This window comes from Pseudorca crassidens, chromosome 19 (assembly GCF_039906515.1).
Source record: "Pseudorca crassidens isolate mPseCra1 chromosome 19, mPseCra1.hap1, whole genome shotgun sequence".
Lineage (NCBI taxonomy): Eukaryota > Metazoa > Chordata > Mammalia > Artiodactyla > Delphinidae > Pseudorca > Pseudorca crassidens.
This window is the reverse complement of record NC_090314.1, coordinates 37,340,192-37,360,247: the sequence shown is the minus strand read 5'-3', so window position 1 is coordinate 37,360,247 and position 20,056 is coordinate 37,340,192. Positions and strand designations below refer to the sequence as shown.

Sequence of the window (20,056 nt, the reverse complement as noted above, 5' to 3'; positions counted from 1 at the left end):
TATTCATCCCTCAATTCATCATCTTAATTTTTACATGCATTTCAAAGTAAATTATAGCTATTAGTACAGCTCCCTGTAAATACATCAGCATGCCTGTTTATAGTTTTGTTTACATTTTGAGGTACAATTAACAGTACACAAATTAGGTTTACAAGATTCAGGCATGTATCAGTAGTTTGACAATACCATTTTATCCATTCTCCTACTGATGCATACTTGGGCTTTGGGTTTTGTTTTTTTTTTAAATTTATTTTTGGCTGCGTTGTGTCTTCGTTGCTGCGCGCGGGCTTTCTCTAGTTGTGGTGAGCGTGGGCTACTCTTGGTTTCGGTGCGCAGGCTTCTCATTGTGGTGGCTTCTCTTGTTGCAGAGCACGGGCTCTAGGGCGTGCAGGTTTCAGTAGTTGTGGCACATGGGCTCAGTAGTTGTCGCTCATGGGCTCTAGAGCACAGGCTCAGTAGTTGTGGTGCATGGGCTTAGTGGCTCCGCGGCATGTGGGATCTTCCTGGACGAGGACTCAAACCCGTGTCTCCTGCATTGGCAGGTGGATTCTTAACCACTGCGCCACGAGGGAAGCACAGGTATCTGGGTTTTTGTAAGCAAACTTAATGAAAAGGAAATATAATATACATGCTTAAAAGTGAACAATATTTTAAAAAGATTTTTTAATTGAAGTATAGCTGATTTACAATATTGTGTTAGTTTCACATGTACAGCAAAGTGTTAAAAGTGAACAAATCTTAAGTGTACAGTTTATTGACTTTTCACAAAGTAAACACACCTATGTAACCTTCATCCAGTCAAGAAACAGAACATTGCTACCTCTCCCAAAGTTCCACTTTGAGTTCTTTCCCAGACACCACTGTACCCCTTTAATGTGTTCACTCTACTAAATTCTACCACCATGGATTGGTTTTGTCTGCTTTTGAATTTTCTGGTCCAGTATTTTCCACTCAAAATTATGTAAGATTCATCCATGTGGTTGTGTGTAGCACCAGTATATTTATTTTTATTGTTTTAAAGTAAACCATATGTATGCATGTGCCACCATTTCTGTTTATGTATTTATTGTTGATAGGTACTCGGGTCATTTTCTGTTTGGGGCTGTAACAAAAAATGCTTATAAGAACTTATTCTATGTTTCTTGGTGCTCAGATATACAAGTTTCTGTAGGGTACATACATGGGGTAGATTTGCTGAGTCATAGAGTATACATAAAAACAGCCAAACAATTTCCAAAATACTTGTAAGAATTTATATTCCTACTGGCAATGTGTAAGAGTTCCAGTTTCTTGCTATCCTCAACAATGCTTCATATCACCTCAAAGCTAACCATTCTAATGGATGTCTAATGGTACTCCAAGAGTGATTTTAAAATGTATTTCCATTATGACTAAAGAAGTTAGCCCCCTTTCATAATTATTAGCTATTTGGATATTCTCGTTTGTGAAGCACCTGTTCAAGTTTTTTGTACACTTTGATATTGAGCTTCTGCCTTTTTTTCATTGATTTTTGCTCTTTGTATGCCCTATATACAAGTCTTTTGTTGGATACAGATAAAGCAAATATATTCTTATCTTTTCATTTTTTTTTTTTGGCCACACCACATGGCATGGGGAATCCTAGTTCCCCAACCAGAGATCGAACCCGTGTCCCCTGCATTGGAAGCGTGGCATCGTAACCACTGGACCGTCAGGGAAGTCCCTCTTTTCATTTTCTTAATGGTATCTCTTGATAAAAAGAATTCTTAATTTTACTGAAGTCCAACTTAAAACTTTTCTTTATGCTTAGTGCTCTCTGGAAGTATTTTGGCTGCATTGGGTCTTCATTGCTGCATGCGTCCTGTTTAAGAACTCTTTGCCACCTCAAAGTCATTAAAATATCTCCTATATTATTTTCTAGACATTTTATTGTTTACCGTTCAAATTTATTAGATTTATAATCTACCTAAATTACTTTTCATGTATTATAATGGGGTGGGAATGAGGCATGTTTTCACCATATGAATACTAATTAATTCAGTACCACTTACTGAAAAGACCACCCCTTTGCATCTGCAATGCAATGTCTTCTTTGTTATAAATCAAGTGATCCCACCTATGTAGGTCTGTTTAAGAACTCTCAATACTGTTCCACTGGTTTGTCTAACTTTATGCAGATATCACATTGTCTTAATACTGTTATTTTTTTTTTTTTTTGCGGTACGCGGGCCTCTCACTGTTGTGGCCTCTCCCGTTGCAGAGCACAGGCTCTGGACGCGCAGGTTCAGCGGCCATGGCTCACGGGCCCAGCCGCGCCGCGGCATGTAGGATCCTCCCGGACCGGGGCACGAACCCGTGTCCCCTGCATCGGCAGGTGGACTCTCAACCACTGCGCCACCAGGGAAGCCCAATACTGTTATTTTACAACAAGTTCTAATATCTGGTAATACAAGTCCACTGTTCTTTAATATCACCTTTGCTATTTTTATTTTTGGCCCTTCATACTTCTCTGTGTATTTAGAATCAGCTTGTCAAGTTCTGCAAAAACACAATGACAACAATGAACTTTTTGGGATTCTGATTGTGAGTGCACAAATCTTTAAATCAACTGAAGGGGAATTGCCATCATTAAAGTATTGAGCCTTCCAATCCATAAATACGGATTACCTCCCTCTGTATCGTTTTTTTTTTATTACTGCTGTAACAAATTATCACAAAATTTGCAGCTTAAAACAGCACAAATTCATTATCTTACTGTTATGTAGGTCAAAAGTAAGGCATGGATCTCACTAGGCTAAAAATTAAGACGGCAACAGGGCTGTCTGTATTCCTTTCCGGAGGTCAAAGGAAGAATATGCTTCCTTGCCTTTTCCAGCTTCTAGAGTTCACCCACATTCCTTTGCTCGCAGCCCCTTCCTCTTTCTTCAAAGCTAGCCACTTGCACCTCTCTCACTCTTCTTCCAACGTCATTTCTTTCTCTCTGACCACAGTTGAGAAAGATTTTCCACTTTTAAGGACTCATGTGATTAGACTGGACCCATCTGAATAATACAGGCCAATCTCCCCATCTCAGAGTCCTTAAACTCATACATCTGCAAAATCCCCTTTGCCATGTAAAATAACATATTCACAGGTTCCAAGGATTAGGGCATGGATATTGGTGGGGGTGGGGGTAGGCTGAGTTATTCTGCTTACCACATTATTTAACATTTGATACTTTCTGACAAATGTATAAGATAGAAGATCCTGCTCATGTTTAGCATGCTTCCTCTGCAAAATATTGGGCACTGAGTTTATTAAAAAGGATTGAAAATAAAGTATTACCACAGGAATGGTTTACTAATTCTACTGATACTTATGTTACACTTAAATACTCAGCCAAGAGTGGGATCTTGGCAAATAAAATAAGAGCATAATTCAAGCTTTTATCACTGAACTTACCAGCTAACTCTATTTTAAGACACAGATAGAAAATAAAACTAATTAGCATAACAGTCTGCTTACTCATATATTCAGTGAACATAAAGTTTACTTAAGTGGTCAAAATGTTTGTATAACTAATTATGACTTAAAGTAGTTGAGAATATTATTTTAAATGAGATAAAAAAATAGCTGATCAATTTTCGTATTACCAAGCAAGTCATTTCTGTTTATAGTAGTGATTTATATTATCTTTGTACATTTTTTATTTTACAAAGCTATCAACTTAAATCCCTGCTGAAAACTGATAGTGGAGCAGCTGAGTGATTTATATGGATATTATAGGCTTATCAGATTGCATATGCTTTAAATATACATTAATTATTCATTAGCTATAAGGAAGAGTTCAATTTCCATGTATTCTAACATCGTTGTGTCACAGACAAGTTACTCTTTATTTGCAATGGAAGATCATGATACAAAGATACTAAACCTTTCTGACTTTCACAGGGATGCTTTTACAAGGAAAGGAAAATATAATAAGGAGAATCTAAAATATCACTATTAAATCAACAAATATTTATAAAGAACCATGAAAAATGGGAAACCATAAGTTATTTTTTTTAATTGGAGCAAGAGAAGTATTTTAACTGGGAAAACAGTTAAAATATGGCTGCTCACTCCTAGCAGCTATTCTTTCCTCCTTCTCCTTCAATCTTTTTTGGACCTTCTAAAGAATTAGAAAAAAAAAACAGAACTGAGAAACAGTCTTGCATCTAAGATAATCTCCTAACTGGGAAGATTGTATATTTTGTGAAAAATTTACAGCTGCCTACTTATGATCCATCTCTCTGTTCACACAGCCTTACTTGTTAGGAGGGGCCTTTAAACAAGACAACAATGAAGAAAAATAGCAAATTATTCTCTATGTGTCTACATTCTCCTCTGTCATTACTTGTAAGATAAACATAATCAGCTCTATTCTACCCTCCTATCGTCTCATGACTTTGAGAAACTTCAGTAGGCACTCATGCTCTCTCACCATCCTTCAGGTCGTGTATGGGATAATGTAGTTCTTTTTATAATATATGGTTTTGTAGCCTAGTTGTAATAACTATTACATATGGAAAAGATGCAGAACTACTGGTACCACTGTCCTCTGTACCTGTCATTTACCTTAAACATACCTGGAAAAGTAGATTCAAAAATTCATTGGCAAGAACATTTTTCACACTCCAGATTTGATAGTCTTCTAGAGTAAGATGGCCCATCTGAAAGAGAAACAGTATTTTAAAAGATCTCATTTTTTATACTATTTGAATAAAATCTGGTTTATTAAACTTCTAATTGTCATATGTCTGAAAGAAAACCAATAATTTAAGGTAGATGCTATGTGTTCATCTGAGAAGTAGGCCAGCTAGGATAAGTTTAAAAGTAACCAAATTTTGTTGAAATAGTCAATGGCAATGAGGACAATTTATCCCCAACAATCTTCTTCCTCCAATAAGACCTGGGAAATAACTCACAGTATCTTCTGGTTCAAAGGTCACTTACGGAACCCACAAAAGGCCCTGAGTAGGGAAAATGAAGCATTTACTAATTTCGAAAGCATTTTTGCAGACTCTTTGGATTATGCCCTTTGATCCTAACAATTTTCTAAGACCTTCTTAGAAATATCTGGTAATTTTATCAGAATTCTTAGAGATTTAAAAGAATTTAATAAATATAAAAAATGAGTATCTACATTACATTTCCCCAAAATACAATTTAACATTACTCTTATAAGTTGAGTAAAGCAATATTTTCTTGGTGTCAAAGTGTACCAAAAATTACATTTTCATACAGAAGGCAAAATATATATAAGCTATTGATTACATGCTTATTCTGGCTGCCATTAAAGAACTCAGAAGAGATCTTTACCAATATTACTTTTTAAATTTTGTAAAAGAACATATGTACCACCCAGACTGAGATAAAAGGTCATTTCCATCATCCCAAATATTCTTATGGTCCTCCCCAGTTAAATCACTCATCCCCGAAATCACTGTTGTAACACCTGTTACCATTTTTAAGTTTTGCCTCTGTTCTCGAACTTCATATAAATGGAATCATACAATATGTGTTCTTTTTTTCTGTGCATTCTTTCACTCAGTATAAGGCTAGCCCTACCATAACTTATTAAAATGGGAGAAATAAAGATTATAAATGATGGCAACGGCTGTGTCTACTTAATTTTTATAAAATGCCTAGCTTATAAAATATAATAAATGTTTTTATGTATATAACACTTAATGGAGTTGTTTAAAGATGGAATGGGCTATCTTTAGAGACAACTTGGAGGTGTTGTAACAACAGATCCAAATAAGCACTTGGTGGGGATGAGGTAGAAGAGATTTAAATATATATATAAACTATATAAACCAATTCAGAGTACAAGGTATTTTTAGAAAAGGATTAGTCCCAGCGAGACTCACCTTTGTGGTGTCATGTGCATTCAATATGCCTTCTACAATGTCAGATAGATCCATGTGTAATTCCTTTAAAAACAGAAACCCAAAGAAGTAATTAGAAAAGAGTAGATATCATCTTTATTAGTCAGTGACTAAGGTATACGACATTTTGGTCAAGTTTTTTTTTTTTTTTTTTTTTTGCGGTACCCGGGCCTCTCACTGTTGTGGCCTCTCCCGTTGCGGAGCACAGGCTCCGTACGCGCAGGCTCAGCGGCCATGGCTCACAGGCCCAGCCACTCCACGGCATGTGGGATCTTCCCGGACGAGGGCACGAACCCGTGTGCCCTGCATCGGCAGGCGGATTCCCAACCACTGCGCCACCAGGGAAGCCCAGGTCAAGTATTTTTTTAAATTACCATTAATAGATTGTTACACTTGCTTTAAAAAATTAAGCCAATTTCCCTCTGGTTTCATTTTTACTTTACACAATACATTCAGTTTATGAAATTTTCTAAGGCAAATTCTTTTTCCAATTTTGTACCTTCAGCTATGGATATTTAGAGTAGCATAATATAGCAACTAGAGGTAATAACAAATCCCTTTCTCTTGATCTCTTTTTAAAATTTTTCACTCCATTTTCCTGTTGGAAATTTACATGCAACAAGATGTATACAACCAGAATTTACCGGGATGTCATCGGTGCGGTTGTCCTTCCAGACCTCTAAGAGTGCAACCACCATGTCTCTCAGTTCAACCCTGGAGAGAACTCCATCACGGTCAACATCAAACACCTTGAAGCAAACTAAACAAAAGAAACTCTTATGAAGTATTCTGAAGTACAATACGTTTTACTGGAAGCTGCCTTAGTAAAATTACTTAGTTTCTTAAGCAAGTATATTCTGGATTAAGTCTGCTTATCTGGAGCAGACTATGTCATTAAAGTCCTCTGAACTTGTAGGACTTCCTGCACATACTTGCTAAGTCTCTCTATCTACATCATTAGTCAGGTTGGAGAACCCTATCCTTCCCCCAAATCTAGAGTTAAATTCCTTGCAAACTGAAAAATAAGAGCCAAATTACTGTACAATACCTCACAGATTTTGAGGAGGTAATTCAAGCCTTTAAATTAATTTGTACTATTTAAAACTGATCACTTCAGAGTTGATTCTCACAATGTTGAAAATGCTCCATCTACATTAAGAATCAACAATAACAAGGTGGTACAGTTGGCCCTCTGTATCCACAGGTTCCACATTTGCAGATTCAAACAACCACAGATCGAAAATATATAAAAATTAAGAAAAAAATTTTCCATAAAGTCCCCAAGAGCAAAACTTGAATTTGCCACACTGGCAACTATTTACATAGCATCTACATTGTATTTACAACTATTTACATTGTATTAGGTATTATAAGTAACCTAGAGATGATTTAAACTACACAAGATGTGCATAGGTTATATGCAAATACTATGCCATTTTATACAAGGACTTGAGCATACATGGATTTTGGTATCCGAGGAGGTCCCAGAACCAATCCCCAGCAGATACTGAGGGATAACTGTATAAAGATTTTGCCTCTCCAATGTAATTAAGGCACACTCATTTTTTGCCAAAGAACAATTTTAACTCTTCAATTCTTTGTTTATATACAACAGACTAAGAATTAGAAATAGCAGCACTTTGCTAATTAACATCAAATGAATCACTCTAGTTTATTAACTTCCACTAGCAAAAAAGAAATTAAAATTTTTTAAGGCAATAATAAACCTCAATTGAAAAGCAAAGATTTTGGCCTCTTTATTTAATATTTGAACTTTAATGGGAACAAATAATCTATCGTAAAGCCAGGTTGGAATAATGGTATACCATATCAGGGAAGAAAAAAGGAATATACATTTTTTAGATTACATACTTATCTATTTCATATACTCCCATAATAATTATGCTATTAAATCAATGGAGTGCATCACAGCACATTACTGAAGAATATCAAATAACAAGTAGCATACCCCACATAGGCAACATTTGTGAAGCTGTATTTTAGAAAGACACAGAGATAATGACACTTGTAAATATATTAGAATTAGGTTCCAATTAAATGTTGGAACCTAAACTGTTGCATTTTCTCAAATATAGTTAAGATTTATTAATTCAATATGCTTATAAATTACACTATAACATTTTAGTTAGGCTTAAAAGACCATTTTAGTATTTAATAAAACTGTGTTTTGATCATAAATTTCACTTTGCTAATAAAATACTAATGTATTCAAGTGACAGAAAATAAGTTATACTTCAAGTCATGCAAGACACAAAATTCTCTATAGACTACCAGAAAATATTTTCTAAATGCTTAACATTTTCAAATACATCATGACTGATGTAGTTCATTTATCATGAGCTGCACATTCATCTGGAAAAATCAACCCCGTTACTAATGACAAATCCCAAATCACTCCACAGAAAATAGGTGACTGAATCCTTACAGCGACCTCAGTAAAAGCTCAACATGAGACTGCTATTTGCCAGAGTAATGAAAATTCAAGCCTCAATCCACAGATGATTTTTATATGAATGAATGCTGATTTTTTTCGCTGTATAGTTTGCAAATTTTGTGATAGTGTTTAACACACTTACATTTTTGTCTTTCAGCCAGGGGTCCTCTGCAACAGGCTGATAACCCACAGGATATCTCCTTAAAATCTATGTGATTGTCACGATTTTCATCAAAAGCATTAAACAAACCTGTAAAATAGGAAGACAATGTAAATCACAACAAACTTCCTAATGGTAATAAGGACATGTTTATGAAAGGAGGCATGACTCCCATAAACTGACTGAATTAAAAAAAAAAAAAGTTTATCAGTAGTTCCCATTGTCCTAGGAAGTATTTCCCTTTTTCCTGGTATAATTATAAAACTTAACTTTCTAGCAGAAAATACATTACTATCATTTAGTATTTGGTTTTGTTTGCCTGCCTGTCTCTATTTTATATCAATTCCTATAGCTCAAAATGACTTTAGCTGTAAAAAATAAAAATCAGTTTAAAAAATCAAGAACTGAAAAAAAATGTCAGAGACCACAATTATCCTTATTTGGAAAGACTAAGAAGAAAAAGGAAAAAAGAAGAAAAGTTGAACTGCATATCGAAGACATACTGTGTTGTTATTAATAAGCTCCATTAAGCTCTTTCATGAAGCAAAGAAAAATAACACACTATATTACCAAAGAAAGAAATTCTGTACTGCAGTCTTCTTTGTATTACTTAATATTTATAAATATTTAAAAATTCAGAAATAAAAGGGAATTTATAATATAATCCTGTGGTTTTCAAACCTTTTGTAAAAAATAGAAATGGAATAATTTTGTTTTCAAATAAAATGACTTATCACTCTCCAATTCTAGAAAGGTAAAAACACAACTGCACCTTTGAAGTAGGTACAAGCCCTATCTGTTCTGGCTCCCCAAACAGGTATTTCTGAAATACACTGGGAATGTGAAGAATACAGATTGTCTGTAAGACTCTACTTCTGTGCCCTCAGTTTAAAGAGTAGAAAATCAAAGCTAGAAGTAGTTACATGACTTGCCAAAAGTTAGAAAAGTTTAAAAAGGTCTGAACCAGAAGCAGAACCCAAGTATTCAGATTCCAAATATGGTTTTTGTGATATCACCAACAACTACCCTTTGCATTACTAACTTTTTTTTTTTTTAAGTTATAGCAATGAAAAGTTTAGGGCTAAGTGGGGAGCATAGAGATGGTCCAGTCCAGTGGTTTCTTAATCTTTTTGGGGCAGGGGAGGGAGGGAGGGATAGAACAGTGGAACCTTCTTCCTTTTTTTTTGGTGCCACGCCACACGGCTTGCAGGATCTTAGTTCCCCAACCAGAGACTGAACCCGGGCCCTCAGCAGTGAAAGTGCAGAGTCCTAACCACTGGACCGCCAGGTAATTCCCCAGTGGAACTTTCTTATGTAAAATAAAAACAGTGGAGGCTCTTGCGGTGAGGGAACAGGTGGGGCTATGTGTGGAAACCTAGAGCTTTGCCTGCTCAGTGGCCACCTCCCTAATCCCTGCACCAGATGCTGAGGCACCTCACTGGAGTACTGTTTTGTAACCACTGTCTCGGTCAAAATGTTTTATATATATGAGAATGTACAGGTGAGAGAGCAAAACTGACTTATGCAAGGCTACATAGGTAGAATAGGAAGCTCAAGACTATAATTCCCAATTTAGTTTTTTTTCCCACTAAACTACACTATTTGCAAGAAACTTGCAAACTTGTAACATTATAGCCTTTTAGAGTTAAGATGTATTGGTTAGAAATAAAAGATGGTCTTATGTGTGTTTAGCAAGGAACACTGTAGAAATAGAATGTTCCTACCTTCACTTAGAGATGGACGAATTGGTGGTGAAACCAATGGGCCAAACGTCTCTAAATCAAATCGTCCAGTTCGGGATTGAGCCTTCAGCAACCAATAGCGTTTCTCCAGATCAATGATGTCTGATTCCTCCACTGAGAGTCAAATGAAACAAGATTATAAAACCTCAGGCTTCTCTTCTGGGCAGTTAGTTTATCCTGATAATGTAACTTCTAAGGATATATTTTAATTTCCCAGTTAAATTGCTAAAAATTACCTAAAACAAAACTCTGAAAGACAAATACATTATATTTAAAATGGAATGAAAATTAAATTCAAATTAACATATAAGAAGCTTTAAAATGGAAAAATTTTTTTTTGCAGTTCCCCATTTAAATCCAATATGTAAAACAGGAAACAACTGAGACCTTTATGGCTTCCCACACCATTTTTTTTTTTTTTTTTTGCAGTACGCGGGCCCCTCACTGCTGTGGCCTTTCCCGTTGCAGGGCACAGGCTCCAGACGCACAGGCTCAGCGGCCATGGCTCACGGGCCCAGCCGCTCCGCGGCATGTGGGATCTTCCCGGACCGGGGCACGAACCCGTGTCCCCTGCATCGGCAGGCGGACTCTCAACCACTGCGCCACCAGGGAAGCCCCCCACACCATTTTTATCTGTACTCATTTTTGGTAATTTTCAATCTGTATCTTGGATTTAGTGATTCTATATACATATTCTCTCCTGGCTACACTATAAACATCCTAATAGCAGGATACCATGTCTGATCCATCCTGTCGATATGGTAACTACACACATTCAATACTTATTAAATAAATGAAAATGAACATGACAAAAGATGTTATAAGTAATAAAGTCAATACATAAGACAGGGTAGAACAGGATTTATAATGTGATAGGTAATAGGGGCATCATGAAAACATGAACATCTTTTTCTCCTCATTCATCAGAAGATGTATTTTAAAAAAAAAATCACAGGTAAACTCCAACTATGGTTACATTCTATATGTGCATTGTTGTTGCTGTTGTTTTTTTTCCCTCCAAGGAACTAAAGTAAGATTTGGAAAACAAACAAGGTGAGTCTTTCCATTACCCTGGCTTTCTGCCTGCAGCCTCTTCCCAGACCTTGGCAAGGTATGAGGAACCTAAGCAGTGAAATTTCACTGAGTTAAGAATAGAACTTGTAGTTCAGGTAGGTTGAGGTAGCTCAAGTTTACAGGGCAGAATACTGGAGAGGAAAGAGTTATGTAGAGAAAGAGCTCCAGAAATATGAACAGGAGTCTTACTGAGTTTTAGCAGAGTACTAAGCTATGTATGCATAGAGTGAAATTCATTGAGGCTGGGCTAGGAAATGCCTAAGTTCTGACCAGCCAGAGCGGAGATACCTTGTTGAACACTGGGAGCATTCACAGACTCAGAGGGTCACTTAATCAGTAGGGGAAAAACTAACTCTTAGAGTAAAGGCTACTCCAGACTTGCCCCCAAAAAACTTTAAAAAAAATTCTGGAAAATATCAACCTGATCCACAAATAACTGCCTATCAAAACAAAACAAACTTCCTAATTTAAAGGATGACAACAGAATCCATTAGCCATATAACATTCATAATGTCTAGCAACCAAATATATATATGTACATAAAACAGCAGGAAAAAGCGATCCAAAACCAGGATAAAAACCAGTCAATAGAAAATAGAAATAACATAGAAATAACAGAGATGATGGAATTAGTAGACAAGGCTTTAAAACATCCATTATAAATATCTACAGAATTTAAGGAAAACCATGACTATATTGAAAAGAGAAACGGAAACTATTAAAAAAAAAAAGTACCAAATGAAACTACTAGAGATGAAGAGTACAATACAATCATCCCTTGGTATCCATAGGAGATTGGTTCCAGGACCCCCGTGGATACCAAAATCCAAGGATGCTCAAGGCCCTCATATAAAATGGTATAGTATTTGCATATAACCAACGCACATCCTCCTGTATACTTTAAATCATCTCTAGATTACTTATAATACCTAATAAAATGTAAATGCTATATAAACAGTTGCTGGTGCGTGGCAAATTCAAGTTTTATTTTTTGGAACTTTCTGGAAAAAACTTTTTTTCAAATATTTTCAATCCCCAATTGGTTGAATCTGTGGATGCTAAATCTGTGGATATGGAGGGTCAACTGTACTTGAAATTTTAAAAATTCATGGGAGATTAACTGCAGATTAAAAAATACAGAGAAAAGGTCAGTGAACCTGAAGACTGAGCAATAGAAACTATCCAAATGGAAGCATAAGGAGAAAAAAAAGTCTGAAAAAATTAGTAGACTCTTAGTGACCTGTAAGACAATACCAAAAGTATAGCATACATGTTACTGGGGTCCCAGAAAAGAGTGGGCAGAAAATATTTAAAACAAATAACAGCTGAAAAAATTTCAAATTTGATTAAAACCATAATCCCATAGATCCAGAAGTTCAGTGAAAATTGTGCAAGAAAAATTCAAGGAAAACCAAACCAAGGCAAGACACGATCCAACTGCTGATAAAGTAAAAATCTTAAAAGCATTATGAGAGGGGAGAAAAAATACATTACAAACACAGGAACTAACATAAGCAATGATTTCTCTTCGGAAACAAGGGAGCCAGAAGATTAATGGGGTAAAAAAGGGTTTGAAAGGAGAAAAAAAAAAACCTGTTAATCTCAAATTCTATATCCTATGAAAATATCCTTCAAAAACAAAGGCAAAATAAAGTATTTTTTGGACAAACAAAAGCTGAGAGAATTCATCAATAGCAGAACGGTACCAAAAGGAATGTTAAAGGATGTTCTTCAGACTAAATTAAATGATACCAGATGGAAATCAGTATCTACACAGAGCAATGATGAAAACAGGAAACACCCAGTCCATAATGTCCATCTGATATCATTAATCATGACAGATTTTGGATAGAAGTTTAGTTGCAGCTTTGGTTAGACTAAGTTTACCTCTAGTTCAAATGTTCTGAAGGTGAGCTCAGATTTCTATTCAGGAGAGCTCAGAAACTGCTAGTTTTTGAACCTGGAGATCTATAAACTCCAGCCTGAAGGCTGCATACATGTTTGTATAAATAATGTTTTATCAGAACACAACAATGCCATGTACTTACATTTAGTTTATGGTTGCTAATGTGTTACAGTGGCAGAGTTGAGTAATTGTAACAAAGAGCCATATGGCCTACAAGTCTGAAATATTAACTATTTGCCTTTTAAAGAAAATGTTTGTCAATCCCTGTGTTGAAACTGCATAACCACAGGACTTCAAGACTGCAACTCCATAAAATGACAGCAGCTCAGGACCACAGAGCCTTGAGACTGCAACCTTCAAGATTTTGAGACTTCAAAATTATGAGCTCATGAAACTGCCTAACCCCAGTCTCAGCAAAATTTCCACAGGACAGAATTACAGGGCAGAGATGATTATCTTTGCACTTGCAGTTCCTTCAGATTTAAATCTGAAACGGGTTTTTCAAAGTCTGGCTGGCTTCTCCTTATCCCAGCAAAGACTGTCCTCAGGCAGGCTCACTCTTCTGGCAGCCTTAGCCCCAATCTCAGCCTCTGGCCTCAGAAATGAAAGCACCTTTATATCCTTTGATTACCTAGGAAGCACTTGTCCCTCTGGAATTCAGTTTTGTTTTTTTTTTTAAGATTTCTTTGTATTGATATGTCTTCAGTGGCTTTAAAGATTATGATTGTTTGGTTTATGTAGTGATTTCATGTTATTAAAATGGGAATGAAGATCCTTCATGTCTTTCTACTTCCCAACCTAAAGTAGAACCCTTCCCCTGTTATTTAACATGATTCTGAAAATTCTCACCAATGCAATAAGATACGAATATGAAGTATAATGTTAGAAAATAAGCAAGGTTATTATTTGCATATAAGTAGAATGCATTCCAAAAAACTCAAAGAGAAAACATTTAAAAATTATAATTGAGTTTAAAAACCTGTAGGGATATAAAATAAATATAGAAAAATCAATGCTTTTCCTATATCTCATTAATACATGTAAGAAAATATAAAAGAGAAAAAGCATAACAATAATAGCAATTTCCCCACAAGAAACAAATATCCAAAAATAAAAGTCAGTAAGAAAATGGGGGTCAGATTATATAGGCCACTGTAAGGACTTTGATTTTAAGTGAAATTGTGAACCACTGGAGGATCTAATGCAGAGGAGTGACATGATCCAATCCACAGGATCACTCTTGACTGCTGAGTTAAGAATAGCCTAGGGCTTCCCTGGTGGCGCAGTGGTTGAGAGTCCGCCTGCCGATGCAGGGGATGCAAGTTCGTGCCCTGGTCTGGGAAGATCCCACATGCTGCAGAGTGTCTGGGCCCGTGAGCCATGGCCTCTGAGCCTGCGCGTCCGGAGCCTGTGCTCCGCAGTGGGAGAGGCCACAACAGTGAGAGGCCCGTGTACCGCAAAAAAAAAAAAAAAAAAAAAAGAATAGCCTAGTGGGCAGCTAAGAACAGAAGTGAGTTTAAATCATCAATATACGGAATTAAAAAGCATTAAGACTACAATAAATTAACAAGTACAAGACAGACAATTCATAAAAAGCGGGGGGGAAGTTAATTTCACTAAGAATAAAAACATCATTTCAGAAGAAAAATTTAAGCAGAATCATGCTGCTTCAAAACTTTTTTAACACTCTTCTTGCAAGATACCTGCATGGCTATTACAACTCTTTCAGATCTTTACTCGATGTCGTATTCTCGGATCTTCTAAACTGCACCCCATCCAATGATGCTCCTTCATCCCTCTTCCCTGCTTTACTTTGTTCTCTAAGACTTATTTGTTTTCTTTGTTGTTTCCTCCAACTAGAACATATGCTCCTTGTAGGCAGGCTTTTTGGTCTATTTTATTCATTGTTATATTCTAAAACTTAGAATAATATCTGGTACATTTTGAGCACTCCAGAAATATTTAATGGACAAGTAGCTTACAAGTTACGTGGCAAGACAAGAACAATGTATTTTAAATTTCCAGTGATTTCAAAGTATTCATTCTTACTTTATTCCTTAGCAGTTTTGGTTTTTCTTTTTTTTTTTTTTTTTTCTTAAAGTTTTTTTGGCTGTGCTGCGCAGCTTGAGGGATTTTAGTTCCCCGACCAGGGTTTGAACCCGGGCCACTGTAGTGAAAGTGCCGAGTCTTAACCACTGGACCACCAGGGAATTTCCACAGTTTTCTTTTTTTTTTTTTTTAACAGAAGCATCTACTTCAAATACCCAGATGACTGAATTTATTTAAAAGGAATAATTTAAAATTTTAGCAATAGGGAGAGTAATTACAGGAGTTTGATATATAAATTGAGCATTACTGCCTCATTTTCCTAAATAAGATGTCTGTTTACTCCATTTATTATGTGAAAGGAAGAAAGAAAGAGAAATCTGTTCCTCCAGAGAAACAGTTTTCTCAAATTCTAAATTTTCTTCCCAGTAGTAGATCTTCAGATTAAAAAAATCTGACACTGAAACCAAAGGTGGAAGACAGAAACTATGTTCTCATTTTTATACATCTAGGCACTGAGCATATAATGGGTATTCAATGAGTACTTCTGATCAGTTGGTGTTTAGTTTATACACTAAATTAGAACACAGAAAATTCATATCAACTTCCTCCCAAATATTTTTACCTTTGAAAACTAAGTTCATTAATCTCCTTAAAAAACACAATTTTTTTTGTTGAAGTAGAAATGTGGAAAGACAAGTAAGTAGAACATATTTGGAAGACAAAAATGATCAGATTGGTTATGGCTACAGCTCCCTTTTAAGTTTATGCAATCTGTTCATTTATAGTTACAGACTGTAATTTGTTAATCAAGTATTTGTAAAAGCATGCTAAAGTAAATTATATATATTATCATCACCCAAATATTTTACATGAGTTGGCAGCTGAATTGCTGAGGAGAGGAAAGATAACTAACCTTATTTTCACTTAAAGAAGTTAGAGGTTAACGACTGCAGTAGTTACTCTATTTGCAATTCATAAATAAATATCAAAACTTATACTTTACTAGCTAAATGGGAATGAATTTATCACCCACCTATTGATATAATTTTTTCTGGTTCACAACAGTAGCATACTACAACATTCTAAATAGTTCCTGGCCTGCCCTTTGGGCCATCCTAATCAAGTCCCACCTTACCGGAGGCTCCAGCTACAGAAATTGCTCTTTAATGCCAGAATTGGATTCTTATTTAAAAACAAAAACAAAAACAAAGCCAAGCAAAATATCCAAGTATTTTCAAACAGTAACACAGTTCTTTAACATTTCTGAGGAAGCAACCTGTTCTCAAAAGCAATGACCTTCTGCAATCTATTTAAGCCTTACATCATTTACAACCAGATAAGAGGATAATGAAGGAGGGACATGCAGATTTACTAGGCAGTTTATGGCCTAAGAATCACTGAAGTATTTTTCTCTTACAGAAAGGAGGCTTTAACATTGCAAACTAAAATGTGGCAAGGGAATATAATAATATGCATATTTTTAGTTGAGATAATAAATGCTAAAATAAAGCATTTGAGTTATATAAATTTGAGTTAGATAAGAAAAGAAAACCAATCAAAATGAGTTCAATGGCCCTAAAATTAGCCCAAAATACTACATTAATTACCTCAGTATCCAGATTCTACTACTTAAAAGAAATCACGCTTATGATACATTTTAGGGAAACTCTAAAAAACATATTTACAAGAAAGAGTTAGCACACATATTTTCTTCCAAATAATATAACTAAACTCTATGAAAAGATGATCATCATTAAGGAAAAAACTCTCGATTAGTTCTTAAAACATAGTTCTTAAAATCTTAGTTCTTCCAATTACCTATTTCACTGTTGGTAAATGGGGAATCATTCAGTGACCTTGCCTGGATCAAATGAAGTTAATTATTAAAGAGAAATTTAAAATAATAATCATTTGAAGGTATCCCAAGGGGAAAAAAAGGAAATTAGAAAAGTGAAGCTGCAAGATTGTCTGAAGTGAGTCTGAGGAAGATGGCTCACCACAACCACAGCTATCACATGACTACCTCCTTTTACCTGCAATTACAAGCTGCTTACGAAAGATTAAAGAAAAAAATGACTGTGTGTCAATAAACTGTCTTCAAATCCTAAAATGATACTAAGCATGCACTCTGGGCTTCAAACATCCCAATTTTGGCACCTATTAGCCATTTGATCTTGAGAAAGTTTCTTTAACTTCTTGTAGCTGTGGTTTCCTCATTTTTAGAATGGCGATAAAATGAACTTCAGAGGTGGCACAAGGATTAAATGAGATAATGTACAAGGAGTATAGTGCCTCCTTTAGTAAGGGCTCAATCTGTATGTGGTAAGTTGGAACCTTCCAAAGCATTTTTGGGGAAAAAAAAGTACAGGAGCTATATGTCAAGATCATTTAATATTCTACAAACATTCAATAAAAACATTTTATGTACCTGACATTGCACTAAAAATTATAGACATGACAGTGAACAAAATAATTATGTTTAGATTCTAATAGAAGAGAAAATGGGTCATTTTAATCCAGTGTGTAAAGTACAATGAAGGAACAGAGACACAGGGTTTTCAGGGAGCACATAAGCAGTGAGGCCCTAGAAGTCTTGATATTTAAAGAGGTACACACAGAACATCTTAGGGTTGACCAGGGAAAGGAAAACTAGTGTGACAGAAGAAGGATATTGCAAGCAGAAGTAAAAAAGCATGTGTAAAAGTCTCTAGGAAAAACAGGTAGTGATAGGACAGAAAAACAAAAAGAATAACCGTTGTATTCTGCTATAATTCAAAAATAAGGAAGAGGATAGATAACCTATAGAAGGATTTATGCTATGGACACAAGATAAAAGACAAAAAACAAGAGAGAACTTTACTTTACAGTGAGTGACAAAAAAAGAGTGTTAAAGATGGCAGTTCAACCTAGAATTAGTAGACAGTTCGGTTAGAATGTAGACGTTTCAAAGGTTAGCATCTAAAGGATGAGCCTTCAAACTCAAGCAGAGAGATGCCAGACTCTGATTGGATAGGACTATGCATGTACAATAGTAGGGGATTTGATACACTGAACTAAATTTGTAAAAAGCTGATTAAAACAAATTACATTTTGAGTTTATAGTCTGTGGCTCCAAATTCCAACACTATGTAGTGCTAAATAACCATGAACAAAATGGGTGGGGAAAGGCTATTACAAGAAAAAGCCAAATGACTAGTTAGTCTTAGAAAGTAGGATCTTCTTTCAGATATCAATAATAATAATAAACTTGTACCAAACTATTTCAAACATTTAACTATATAGAACATGTTTATGTTCTCTATATATGTTCTCTGATTCTGAATATCAAAATGTTTAAAAATTAACTTGTCATTAAAAACACTATATATTTGACGAAAAATATCTTTTTAGGAAATCTAACCTTAGGTATTTAAACAGCAAATTATAAAAGAAAAATATATCAGTCTTGATAAAAATCTAGTTAAGATCTACTCAAGCATAAAAACTTGGACTTTTGGCTAAAGTTCTAATTCAGGGAATTCCCTGGCAGTCCAGTGGTTAGAACTCAGTGCCTTCACTACTGAGGACCCAGGTTCAATCCCTGGCTGGAGAACTAAAATCCTGCAAGGCGGTGCAGCCAAAAGAAGTTCTAATTCAATTTCTTAAACTTAAATAAAAGGTAAGGTAACAATAGTTTGGAATCTGAAGTTCTAAAAACTGTACTGGCCATGACAAAGTCTAAAATCTTGTCTAAATCAAATCAGTTAGTTATTCTAACTCTGTATTGAATGCAAATAGCGCCCCAGTTTCATTTGTGATTTACACGAAAGAGAAAAAATTTGATTAAAAGTGGCAGTATGTTCAACTTACTGTGACTTCAAATTTTACTTTATAATCGTATGTGAAAAAGTAATTAAAGGCATCTGCACTCTAACATAAATGTTATTTACAAGTGAAAAATTATAACTCCTTTTTGTTTCCTAAATACCTTGGGTCATTACACAAATTTAAATGGAGTCAGTGATGCTTTAAAATAAATATTTTCTGTTTACTTATAAATCAGTTAATAACATTCTCTATTTTTATCCCTTGTTTCCACATTCCTGACACATTATTTGAAAAGTTTAATGTACCAAATATTCTTTGAGTGAAAGAGCCTGCAAAGACATCCACAGAAGCTGAGAATTTATAAATAATATGATAAATCACAGACATCAGAATGTAAACCTACCCATGTCAGAATTTCTGTAAGAAATTTAGCAGTAATTCTGACTTTGTCATAATGCTTTCATAGGAAAGCCCACTGAGAAAGGAGCCATTTGCTGAAGCCAGCAGCAAATGAGTTGTCTGTTGTACTAGTTTATTTTTGTTCTTTATTTTTATAAATTCTAAAATAAAAGAAAGCAAACTGGTAAGAAAAACACTTTTTTCCCACAGACATGGATGAGTTAATTTTTGTACTGATCTACAGTCCTCTCTTAGAAAACTGCTTGCTCCCAAAACAATTACTCTCTGGAGAAAGTGGGATGAAGCTCACTGACATTCCCAAGCCAAGTGTTCACTAATACAAAAGGATGCAGGGAATTCCTTGATGATCCAGTGGTTAGCACTCCATGCTTCCACTGCAGGGGGCACGGGTTTGATCCCTGGTCAGGGAACTAAGATCCCTCATGCAGCGCACGCAGGGCCCAGCCAAAAAAAAAAAAAAGAGGATGCATATTCATTGTAAAGCACCTACCTGTTCTATACCAGGCATAATGCTGAGTCCCTTAAAAAAGGTACTATCTCATGTATTCCTGA

The 20,056-nt window shown here is 35.4% G+C and overlaps 1 protein-coding gene across 2 annotated transcripts in view; it reads right to left on the bottom strand.

Annotated features, from left to right (window-relative positions):
- Positions 1-20,056, bottom strand: part of USP32 (ubiquitin specific peptidase 32) — a 197,982-nt gene that overhangs the window by 64,579 nt on the left and 113,347 nt on the right. For both annotated transcript variants that reach the window (XM_067714913.1, XM_067714914.1), the window contains exons 6-10: positions 10,231-10,362; positions 8,489-8,596; positions 6,536-6,651; positions 5,874-5,936; positions 4,587-4,670 (exon numbers count right to left, since the gene is read on the bottom strand). In XM_067714913.1, coding sequence (XP_067571014.1) covers positions 4,587-4,670; positions 5,874-5,936; positions 6,536-6,651; positions 8,489-8,596; positions 10,231-10,362 — 503 coding nt within the window. The remainder of the gene's footprint in view (positions 1-4,586; positions 4,671-5,873; positions 5,937-6,535; positions 6,652-8,488; positions 8,597-10,230; positions 10,363-20,056) is intronic.